Consider the following 12,913-nt stretch of genomic DNA (forward strand, 5'->3'; position numbering starts at 1 on the left):
CCCCATATGTGCTTGGTAAAGACAGCGCAGCCATTATTTTGGTGACTGCAAAACGCAGTTTTGATGCAAGGCAATGGTCCAGCACAGCCATTCTGCTGGTAACTGCTGAAAAGTTTGGTGATGTGGGGGAGTTCTGCTGGGCTGATCAATGTACCCCACAGGAGAAAATCTCTTGGTGGAGTAGCTGGTCCAGAACAAAGGACGGTCAGGTAAGGGAGGGGGGGGGGAGACAATCGGGCCAACGCTGTAGAAAAGGCAGTACCATTGGGTGATCACCTACCTTGCCCATGTGTCCATAGTAATGTTGCACCATTCTGAGGAATGTAGCAGTAGGCGCCCTGCTACCAGAGCAGGAGAGAAGCTCTCAAAGTTGTTTTGAAGCTGGTGCTGCACTGCAAGAGACTGAAGTGGGGGTGGTCTGGAGAGTTTTACTTCCTCTTCCTCTCGATTTCCCAAATTATCTTGGGCTTTGTCTGGCAGTGGGCTGTTTCTCTCTTTGGGTAGCTTAGGTATTGTAGCAAAAATGCATTCCTTTTCATTGGGTTACATGCTGTGTAGGTTAATGTTATTTGAATTGCACATCCTGTGCAAATCTTGAATTTCTTAGTAAGGCAAACTCCTGTGATACAGGGCTTGTGCCTGTGGCCCTCCTCATGCAGTCGGCAGCATCCAGTCAAGAGTGGAGCGCTTGGCATATGGCTTCTTTACCATCTGCCCATCTATGCGTAGGAATCCGTCTCTCATTTCACCCTCTGGGATGTGCTCTGCTGCCTCAGATATGACCGCCAAACATGTATAAGTGTATTCGGTGAGCGCACATGTTGCATTAATGCCCTTCAAGGCCATGCTCCCTGAAGCAAAAGCTTTTTAGATAGGGCGTCATACTTCGTATACCTATCAGGGGCATAGAGGGGGTAGGAACTTGCTTTCACATTGTATGTTGCTGCCTGCACCACTAGGCTGTTGTGAGTGGGATGCATGAAGAGGAATTCCAGGTCAGAGGACGCCGGTTTATACTTCTAAACCAGATCATTTTTTACTGCAGGTGCAGGGTCTCTTCCAAAGCTCTTGCAAAGGATGTTTGATAGCAGCACAAAAGGTCAGTAAATGTTCCACTTGTGGCCCCTAGCCAGAATATATTAGAGGTCCTATTGTGATCTCTCTAGCTGGTGGGGGGGCCCCAGTCCAAGGCATCAGTGACCTTCGACATCATCCTCCTGTAAGCAGCATTTGGACGGCATGAGAATCTGGTGGATGAATTGCATCTCTGGAGAGGTGGCTAAGCCACTAGCATACTTTATATTTAAGGCAAATTGGAATTCCAAGATGGGCGATGTTAGGAGAGCACCATAACCGACGCTCTCCTGAACCTTGGGACCGGGAAAGACGCATTTTTGAGCCTTAAATGCCCTCCCCGAGCGCATCACAGCTTATACTTAGAAACTAAACAGGAGGGGCTCCTGTATATCTAGTTTCAGCAGGAAAGACAGACGTCAGACGCAGCGGACCGTCGGAAGCTGGCCTATCCCATCTGAGGCGGACCCGCCAAAGAACGAAGAAGGTGGCAAGGAGGAATCGCACTTCGCAGCACGCTCACCCTAGAGAAACCTGGCTGCCCGGAGACAGAGGAGGTACCCAGCATTGGTGAAGCGGAGCCACACCCACGAGAGTCAGTCCTGAGGTTGCAACAGGAAAGCAGCAAAGATCCCAGAGGGAACCCCTGGCCACCCCAGCCGCATCAACACGGCTAAAGCAGTAAGCGGAGGAGGAGGGCCTGAAGATGCATGGGGAAGGAATCACCCGAGGAGAGAGGAGGAAGCCTCCTAGAGCCTATACAGGCAGTGGCCAATGTGGAGCTATCCAGCACTTCAAGCCGGGTACACAGCGCCAACATCTGCAGCCCCGGCCAGCATAGAGGAGTGCAAGGCGTACAGGACACAGTGGGGGCTGGGGAGGAGGAGACACAAATCCCCCCCCCCCTGAAAACAATGGTGAGGGGGGAAACTCCCAACAGTTAGCAGTCGGACCTCATAAGATCTCCAGTGGAAGCGAACCATCCAGGTGGCAAAAATCCCTCTACACAAAACTTGTTTTAAGACTGGTCAGAAAGCCTAGCGACAGACATTCTCCAGGTCAGGATCAAGCCCACTACATCAAGGGAGCACTGCTTTGTATAGCCTAATACCCCTCGCACAGCTTACAGGGGGGGACACCTTTGGCAAAGGTACATCACCAGAGGAGGTATAGGGGAGAAGGAGGAATTTTCCTGGAAAAGGGGTGGCGATCGCAGCAGTGCCAATATGTCTAAAAGCAGGAGGAAAGAACCACTGCCGCCCTTGAAAGGGTCAAGAAACCCCAAAAAGGCAATTTACAGAAGAAGTGGCGTAAGGACCTGACCTCTACCCAAGGTGTGAAGCAGAGCCAGGAACGGAGGACGAGGACCCTCATCATCATCAGGAACAAGAGTTAATGGTAACCCAGACACTCTTAAAACAATACTTCAATGATTTTGGCAATGAAATTGCTGACAGGGTCTAGAGAAAAATGGAAATTATGAGAGAAGACCTGACGGTCGCTTTGCAGGACATCAAAAGAGATGTGAGTAAAATGGAAGAAAGAGTGGATACCAACAAGAGCGATTCAAGGACTCGGAGAAGATTCAAGAAGGAAGGACATTTTAGTTGAACAGCTGGATAACACGACTCACAATCTCAAATAAATTGCAGGCAGAAGACCTAGAAAACAGGTCTAGGTGGTCAAACATTTGAATAAAATGCCTCCCTGAGGAGATCTCAGACAGGGACCTTTAAGGGGCGATTACATCTAATTTCGGGGACCTACTGCAAACAGAGAATATAGCAGATGTCAGAATAGACAGTTTACAGAGTGGGCCCCCTTAGATCAGACCCAGGCGCAAGACCAAGGGACGTTCTAGCGGCCATCCACGACTACGCGACAAATGAAAAGATTCTGCAAAGCGGTAGGAAGGCGGAACAGTTAACCTATACTGGAACAGACATTCTCCTCCTCCAAGATCTATTGCAGACGACCCTATTTAAAAGGAAAATGATGTCCCCAGTCCTGAAGGTACTCCGAGAGAAGGAGGTTAGATACCGATGGATATTCCCCTTCGGTTTAATCTTTGAGTGGCAAGAGAAACAACACCGGATAACATCCTGCAAAGAGGGGGCTAGAATATTAGGGACTGAAGAAGAGGAACAAAGCCAGGAGTACTCTCCAGCAATCTTAAGTGCTGGGAATGGTTGATAGTGCGTCCCTACATGAATATAGTGAAAGAAGGGGGCCCACTTCGACAAATGAGGTAAGGTGATGATACACTTAAAACAAATATTGGGGGACAATTCAAGAATAACCCTAGGGAGGGCAAGAAACAGAGTTATCTCCATTTCTTGCCCTCCCTAGGGTTATTATCGAATTGTCCCCCAAGATTTGTTTTAAGTGTATCATCACCTTGCCTCGTAAGTTAGCTTAGATGGTCCCGGGGTGAGGGGGAGGGTGGGAGATAGAATCTGGAATGGGTTTGGGTTTACCCACATGAGTATACGCTGGTCTTACTACGGGACTCAATCCTCGAAAAGATGATTTGGGGGGCCAGAGGTCGATTGAGACCACCCAGCGAGAGAGATGGGGGGAGGGAGGGAAGCAGTGGGGGGAAGGGGATTCGATCATGTTCTTATGAGGCTCTGACACTTCCAACTTCAATTTCATGACAACGGGGAGGAACACACTAGGTTAGGTATTCTCTCTTTAAATATAAATGGGTTGAGCTCCCCCGTTAAAAGGAGAAAGCTAGAAAGATTCCTGCAAAGAGAAAGCCCAGACATTATAACCATAGAAGAGACTCATGTCCAGCCCGGGACAGGGATAGAATGGCAATATGAGGGTACTGCCAAATCTACCAAGCCAAGGGCAAGAGGGGGGGAGGGAGTATTAATAGCCCTGCGGGACAATATAGACCTTATGGTCACTAATGTAGATAGGGACCTACAGGGGAGATACCTGGCCCTGAACTTAAAAGGGAGAGGGGAGGGGAAAAACAATAGCAACAAGCTATGCTCCTAACTCGGGGCAAGACTCTTATTAAAAAAAATCACTGAACATATTGGAAAAAATTGCTAAAGGCCTGATAATCTTATCAGGGGATTTCAACTTGGCCTGGGACCCGGGGAGAGATAGGAGTAGGAAGGTTTTGGGAACTTGAGGCAAACCATCGAAAGAACTTGTGGGGAAAATAGATAGACTGGCATTAGTGGACTTCTGGAAGGAGACAAGGACGGCTACACAATCTACTCTCATGTTCACCGGTCATCATCCTGGAAAGACTACATATGGGTGTCCCGGGTGCTACTGGGCCAAGTATCAGAAATGCAACTGGGGGCAATAAACATTTCCGACCATGCTCCCTTGAACTTGACATTAAGCAGGCGGGCAGGCCCCGTAGGATTGTGGAAATGGAGCTACCCCGCTTACCTGCTCAAGGATGACACCGTAAGGGAAGGGATAGTGGCCTACTTTGGGGACAATAATTGTGAGGACACATCAGCGCACATGAGGTGGGTTGCATTCAACGCAACAGTAAGGGGAAAGACCATCGCTATCAAAGCCTGTAGAGATCGAGAGATTATGCTGCTTTGAAAAGAACTAGAGGGAAAACTGAAGGGGGTAATGGCCGGGGTGGGGGTGAGTGGAAAACTAGAAGGGAATATAGATCCATTAAAGGACAATTAGACATAATCCAGACCAGAGCAGAATGTTCCCTACTACTCCTCAAACAGAAATACTATGGCAAGGCAAACAAAACAAGTAGGCTTCTAACTAGGATGTTGAGAAAGGAGGAGAAGGCCAAAATCATATTAATAATTTGATGGGAAGGGGGTACACGAGCACGAATACAGTGGACATAGCACAGGAATTCTCAAGATTTTATACCGATTTATACACCTCTGAAAACCCATCGGAGCAGTTACAGGAGGGATACATAGATAAGTGTCCTGTAACAAAAATAACAGACCAGGAGAGGGAAGGTCTCGACCAACGCATTACCATTGAGGAGGTCCGAAGAGCTATACGCTCGTTGTCCCTCAACTGTAAAAGTAAAAGGAAATATCGAGGCTCAGTACCCCAAAAGGAAATACACCAAACACGGGCTTATAAAGATTCACAGATCTTTATTCTATAACTGTACAGTTTACAAAGAAACAGAGTATCAGATAGCTATCTGGCCCTCAGTACATCACAGCAAATACCAGCCCTTTCGGAGTGCAAAGTGAGAGGTACTGGACGTCTAAACAGTTATGCTTTTTATACATTTCCAATCATAATGTCCAGCCCCCGTACAGGTTAATGATACTCGGTCTAGGGTTCGTGCCAAGTTCACTTCTAGTTTATCCAACTATATGCATATGGATCATTTTCAGTTTAAATGCTCAACAAGTCACAATGGCAACAGTGTATTCTCGGATCTAACATTAAGCTTTAACAAACGTCCTATAGAATGTAGTTCAGCAAGTGTCCACGTTCAGTATTTGTTCAATATTGTTTCAAATGCATGCTCGTGGATCAGTCTTGTCGGCGCAGACAATCCTCTGTCTAGAAGTCAGGCATGGGACAAGGTCTCTTTACTCACCCCAAGCATTCGGCCAACGGACAGTTTAGACATTAATTTCTATACAAAGGTCAGGACGGCTCAGTTACAAGCGGGAAACACTGTCCACCATTTTAGAACACAGAGTTACTTCAGAATGGAAATCAAAATGGCGGATGGACCTAAAATGGCTGCAAAGTCGATCTAAAATCGGAACTTTGTAACGCGGATTTCTTCGCAGAGCAACTGGGCTTAGGCCAATATATACAGTAAAGGAGGCACAATATGATATCCTGTTTAACACAAGTCCGCAGGCCCGGATGGATTTACCTCAGAGTTCTACAGAGCATTTTGGGAAACCGTAATACCATTCCTAGCACCCCTCTTTAACGAATTTGCCAAAGAGGAGCAAATTACCCCATCTATGGAAGAGGCGAAGGTGGTCTTGATCCATAAAGTGGGCAAAGACCCCACTAGGTGCGGATCATATAGGCCGATCACATTAATCAATGTGGATGCTAAAATGTACATGAAAGTTCTAGCGAACCACCTAGATCAACGTCTACCAGCCATTATCAGTACCGATCAATCTGGCTTCATTAGGAACAGGCAGACGAGTGACAACACAAAGAGATTAACGCATTTCATAGAAAAAATTCATAAGAAAAACATTCCGCCCCTTTTAGTTGCTCTAGATGCCGAAAAGGCCTTTGACAGGGTAGAATGGTAACTTATATAAATCACTTTGGGAAAGATGGGATTTGGGGATACATTCCTGGCAAGAATCAAAGCTAATTACAAGAACCCATCCCTACATCTAGCAATCAATGGTCAGTTAATAGAGGCAATAAAAGTACAGAAGGGTACAAAACAAGGATGCCCACTTTTGGCAATGCTCTACGCAATATACCTGGAGCTTCTATTGGCGGCAATGATAAGTAATACCGATATAGCAGGTATCCCATTTGGAGGAAGGGTACACAAAATATCTGCTTTTGCAGACGATATGTTGTTGACGTTGACAGATCCCACACCTTCCCTTAGAGCCTTGGAGAAAGAGAAGCAGCAGTTTGGGCTAGTGTCGGGTTTGAAAATAAAAACCCATAAATTATAGATCCTGAATCAATGGTTCAGATAGAAATAGAAAGGGAAATCAGAAAAGAGCTTCCATACAAATGGGCAGTGAACACCATTACTTAATTGGGGATTCAACTAACAAGAACAGCAAAGTAACTGTGTAGGGCTAATTACCTCCCTCTGTTAGAGGCTATAAAGAACACATTGGTAGATTGGGGCACTCTAACGATAACATGGCTAGGCAGAATTAACGTTATCAAGATGGTAGTTCTTCGCCAACTCTTACATTACTTCATGACCCTTCTAACACAAATTCCTGCATCGTTCTTCAGAGCAATCCTAAAATATACGGGGAGATTTGTCTGGAATCACAAATGCCCAAGGATAGCGAGAAGGGTTATGATGATGCTAAGGAATGAGGGAGGAATGGGGGACCCAAACTTCAAAGTATACTTCTTGGCGGCATAACAGAGTGATCAGAGACTGGCTGAAGGACGACCGGGACAAGGTATGGAGGGCAATGGATAGGGATGTAGTGGGGGAAATCTGGAGGAGGTATTATGGATGCCCAAGGAAGATAGACCAACAAACATCTACTGTAGCAAACCAACAGTGCTAGTGGGGCAAGCTTGGGATGAGATAATAAAGCATGCTCAAATTACCACTTTCCCTTCACCACTTACACCAATCTTTGGGAACTCACAATTCTCTGGCGGAGGTATGGAGAGGGATTTAATCAATGCAGAGAGGGAGGGAGGGAGGGTGCCATAAGATCTGAGACATGTTTGAAGGCACAGAGATTAAATCCTTCCTTCAGTGCAAGGCTGTTTTTGTGGTGGGAGACGGGGAGAGGGTCAGATACACTCAGTTAAGGCATTGGCTAACACACCTGATTGTGAGAGAAGCAGCGACACAACCCCTAACACCATTCGAGAAATATTTGACAGACTCAGGAGACAAACACGTGGTGGGAGCCATTTACAAGCACACCAAACAGGGGGAGGAACCAGCGGGGAGGAGATACATGGCGAACTGGGAAGGGGCAACAGGTGAAGTGATAGACCAAACAGAGTGGCAGAGAGTGTGGGTCAGTATTCCTAAACTTGCGAGATCTTTACAAATCCAGGAAAAATGGGTGAAACTAGTGACGCAATGGCACCTAACCCCCAAAAAATGCATAGATTTTACTCAACTGAATCTAGTCTATGCTGGCGGGAATGTGGAATGTATGGAACCTGGACACACATATGGTGGGAATGCCCACGTATTCAAACATTCTGGGGAGTGAGCCAAGAGACAGTAAAAGAAACACTGGGGGTGGAATGGGTGGGCAATAGAGGTCTGGCAATTATAGGATTGGGAGGTCTATTTAAATAAATCCTAGCCTTCTGTCAGAACGTCCTATTTTGCTATCTAGTGCCAAGGGTGTATGTGCGGTCCCTATGTTTGGTTAACATAACATAACATCTATTGGACGAATTGCCCACGAAGGCAAAACGAAAAATATATGTGATCCAAATGATTGTGGGAGCATTTGCACTGGCCCAAAAGTGGAAAAGCAAGGCCTCTCCTATTGAACATGAATGGGTGGGTAAGCTGTGGAATCTGGTGGCACTGGAATGGGTTTCTTATTCGCTACAAGGAGATCACCAAGGGTTTGTGGCAGATTGGTCGTTGGTGCTGGGATTTTTACAGAAGGGTGCCGGGGGGCTTGGTGTCCAAGGAGTATGAGACGTTTGGGACTAGTGTGAAACTTTGGGACTAGTGTGAAACTTTTTAAGTGAATTGTTCAGTGAAAGAAGGTACCTCATCGACCCATTGGGACTCCGGATAAAAGGGAGAGGAAGTGCTGAAATGGAAAGATCAATGTCATTCGAAGGAACTGTTTCGGACGGGCGGGGAGGGAAGAGTGAGGGAGAAAAGAAAAACAAATTCATATTGAATTGTTTGAAAATGTTAATGAAAGTTTACATGGAAAAAAGATTTAAGGTAAATTCAGACAACCTATCCTCTTCAGTCTGAAACTCTTCAGGGACCTGAATTAGCACCAGCAGCTCGAATCCAAACAGAAATGGATTACCATCCTTGTCAAAGATACTTTAAAAAGGGCAGAGAAAATCCTTTTTGGATTGCAGAGCAAACCTTGACTTCAAGGACTCCTCTGTTACAGATGCCAAAGGGCCTTTCGGAATTGATACAATGAAGCACACCATGGCTGACTGTTACCAACGACATCGAGGGTGTTTGAAGTTTAGTCTAGGTGTTAAACACTGCCAGGCTCTGGAAAGCAGGAAGGATGCAACATGGAGACCCTGGCAGTTTTGTTAAGTGAGGAGGGCTTTAAAGTCTTTGTTTTCTGCATCCAGAGGAGGAAACAAGGACACACTTTCTGACCGAATCCCTCCTATTTCTCCACTGAGGATGATTTGAGGGGAAATGTACCTGTCTGTCAGGTAAAGAGTATGACAATAAAAATGTTCATCTTATCTTTTACAACAAAGAGGAAGACAAATGTTGAGATTCATTGTTTCTTGTATCTTTTCTTCGATTTCTCTGGTGATCTCTCAACCGCCTCTGTGCTTTTTCCCATCATCTGGCCTTTGTTTTAAAGGGGTTGTACTTGGCGACTTTGATGCCGGACGCCCGAAAGCTAACTTTGATGTGCTCTCCTTCAATGCCTTAGGAATCATGTTCTGGAATGAACTGCAATCTGTGTCAATGGGATCGGTATTGAGGCACCACTGACAAAACATATATGGGTCCATCAGGGGCATTTTAGTATTGCAGTCTCAATACTTTTTGAAACTGGAACGTTTTGGGGTCGACATTCGTTATGGAGGTGGGAATTTATCAAGTGCACGGGCACAGTGCTGGCTATGTGTGCCGACGTCACATCTGACTTGATGACGAAGAGGGCCAAGGAACCTCGACGCCAGAGCCATACGCCCGTGCTGTCAAATATTTCCATTATCTGCTGCAGCAGGAAGAATATATCCAAAGATGAGGAATCTAAGATGAGTTATCTGTGAGAGGACATAATCCATTAGAAGATAATGTCCTGAGGTAGGCGGGGAATGCTTTTGTGTTCGGCACATGATCTGGTCCTCTTCCTCTGCGCCGTATATCGTGCTTCTCTTTCTTGTCGGCATCTCACACTCTGACTTCTTCCTCTGTGCTACCGCGTCTGACTGTAGTTCGCAAGGCATCTTGTGGACTCGTTGGCCAGGTGGTTTTGGTGCTGTTTCACAATGCTGGGCTTCCAGCATTTCCCTCTGCTGCTCAAAACTCCTTTGAAAGTCACGGGCTCCGCAACTATCCCTGGCTCTGCCTCCCTCCAGGCGTCACCTCGTCAGGAGACTTCCCCTGCTTACTTTCCACTCTCTCTGGTCATGCTTTGCCAGTCTGTGGCATGCTCTCACGCATCCCAGGGTGTTCACTATCCTCTTCCAGCCTACTCGTCTCAGTAAAATGTCTCTCAAAGAGAAAGGTCCTTTTTCTTGTGGTCAATGGGATATTTTAGACTTGTTTTCAATGTTACTTACAATGGTTCTTACAATGCTCTTCATATCGGATAGTCTCATATGTGCTATGACTGTGGATGCTCTAGGGAGTTCCTCAGAGGAACATGAATCCTTGTCCCCTAAGGGGGAAGTCTCTCCCACTAAGGTCCCATTTGCCCAGATCTCTAAGGAGGGTCTTGCGGAGTGGACCTGCCTCCCTAGAATCAAAGGTGTAGGCTCCCCCTTGGGAAGATGGAATGAATACCCTCTATTTGTCACAGCTACTATTCATAAAACTATAAAACGAACACATTAAGTTAGCAATTAAGGAAAATAACTAAACATGTTGCTAACTCACCACCTGGTCCATCGTCACGTGTTTGCCCTGATAATCCAACCAAATTGGCACTTCGGAAGTGAAACGAAATTCCCTGTAAAGAAAATCAAGCTAAATTAGAATGAAGACTGCATTAATGTAAGGCTAACAGCTTAGGTACTAACAAAGTGGCAAAGCTCTGACAACAAAGAAGCGAGGAGTGCAGCAGGAATGTTGCTAAGCAGTCAGAGGACTACATCAGTATATGGGTAGATACTCATCGGGCCCCAGATTAGCAGAAATAGTTCCCAAATGATCTGCTGAACACTTGACATTAAATGGGACCAAACTGGTGGGTCGCATTTTCTGAACACTGAAAGACACTTCCAATGAAAAGGTTGCTAAGATGTACCTTCACACTAACTACTTACCTTCCCAGATGGTCTCCTTTTCAGATCATTTGTGGACAATCTCTTTTTGAATGTTATGTGAGCACTACACTGTATTGTTTCATTTTTATTTTCATTTATGATACAAGACAGAATTTACAATGATACAATTCAAATAACCAATAGGCTCAACCCACATTCCCATGATGAAATGTCTCTTATGCCCGTTAACCAAGAGAGCACATGCATCACAATTTGAAGAGATGCACATTTCAAATTGGCAATAATTAATTATTAGTGAAGGGATGATAAGCAGGAGCCAATCCACAATATATTATCGCTCAGTGGAAGTAGGTACATGTAAAGAGCTTAAATACATATGAATGTCCATCCATATCTCTCTTAGGGTGCAACTGTGGGCTAGTTTAATACATAGCACATCATCAAACCCTTCTGTTTGTTTAGGTGGTGATCCAGGTATCCAGCATATAGAAACTCTGCACCTTGCAATCACTAATGCCAGTCTCCCAAACTAGGGAAAATGTTTGTATAAGACTTGGTAAGAGGGTTCTGAGCTCAATGACAATGTGCTTCACCACAATGTCAAGTGCAGTGTCATTACGACAAGAATGACACTCGACGTGACACTGTGGTAAAGCCCTATGATTTCTTAAAGGAAAAAATCCTAAAATATCAGGCGTGGTTTAATTTTTAGATAGCTCGGTTTAAGTTTTTCAAGACACAGCACCGCCTACACTAGCAAGGAGAAAGGGGATGAAACCGCTAACCTTGGAGCTGACGAGGGACATCAGCCAGAAGGAACAAGTTACTTACCTGTAACTGTTGTTCTCCAGCATGGGTCTGGCATGGATTCACATGCTCATGAATATTCCCCGTCGTCAGGCTGGGAATCCTCGGTAAAGAAAAAACCAGTATCAGTTTCGTTTCTGATCTGTCTTTCGTAGTAGTAACCAATCACTGATCTCTGCGTCATACTGACCACAGCCAATGACTGCCCTCTACCTAAGCCCCGCCTCTGGCAGCCATCTTCAGACTTGGTAGCACGTGAAGTGGCAGTATGACCAAGTGAAGAGCCGCAGAGGGGTAGGCGGGAGGGTTCGCATGTGAATCCATGCCAGACCCATGCTGGAGAACAACAGTTACAGGTAAGTAACTTGTTCCTTCTCCAGCATGGGGTCTGGCATGGATTCACATGCTCATGAATAAAGAATACATAGCAGTACACACATGCACAACCACGGGAGGTGGCAAAGGCTCAACATTAAGCATTACATCAAAACTCAACATTAAGCAAATCTTACCTCCTCACCAGGCTCACCTTAGGCGAACAGGTTGCGAAGCACTGCTTGGCCGACCCTGGACTCCTCCCTGGAATCCCGATCGACGCAGTAGAATTTCGTGAAGGTGTGCGTCGACCTCCAGGTAGCAGCCCTGCAGATGTCCAGCAAGGGCACACCAGATAGAAACGCTGTGGTGGCTGCGATCGCTCTGGTGGAATGGGCTCTCGGACGGCCAGGCAGCGGTCGGTTTGCCAACCGATGACAGTACATGATACAGCGGGAGAGCCATCTGGAAATGGAAGCCTTCGAGAGAGCCTTTCCCTGATTGACAGGTCCAAAGTTCACAAAGAGTTGTGACGTCTTCCGAAAACACTTTGTGCGGTCCACGTAGAACTTCAGTGCTCTAGCCACATCCAGTGAGTGCAAAGTCCTTTCAGCCGGCGACGAAGGCGACGGGAAGAAAACAGGCAACACCAAGTCCGACGGCACCTTGGGCATGAAGGAGGGGTGCGTCCTGAGCACTACCCTCGTGTCGTGAAAAGTCAAGTACGGGGCCTTGCAGGAAAGGGCCTGGATCTCTCCCACCGTCGTGCGGAGGTGATGGCCACAAGAAACGCTGTTTTCGACGACAAGAACTTCAACGGAGCCGAGTGCAGAGGCTCGAACGGAGGTCCCATGAGCTTGGTCAGCACCACGTTGAGCTCCCACGCCGGAGCCTTCACCGG

The 12,913-nt window shown here is 46.4% G+C and overlaps 1 protein-coding gene across 1 annotated transcript in view; it reads right to left on the reverse strand.

The window, feature by feature from the left end:
• The window catches only part of ATG2A (autophagy related 2A), a 2,105,371-nt gene that overhangs the window by 248,716 nt on the left and 1,843,742 nt on the right, over window positions 1-12,913 (reverse strand). The window contains exon 37 of the mRNA XM_069644746.1: window positions 10,541-10,613. Coding sequence (XP_069500847.1) covers window positions 10,541-10,613 — 73 coding nt within the window. The remainder of the gene's footprint in view (window positions 1-10,540; window positions 10,614-12,913) is intronic.

Source organism: Ambystoma mexicanum, chromosome 2p, assembly GCF_040938575.1.
Source record: "Ambystoma mexicanum isolate Mex_15411 chromosome 2p, UKY_AmexF1_1, whole genome shotgun sequence".
NCBI classification, from domain to species: Eukaryota; Metazoa; Chordata; class Amphibia; order Caudata; family Ambystomatidae; genus Ambystoma; species Ambystoma mexicanum.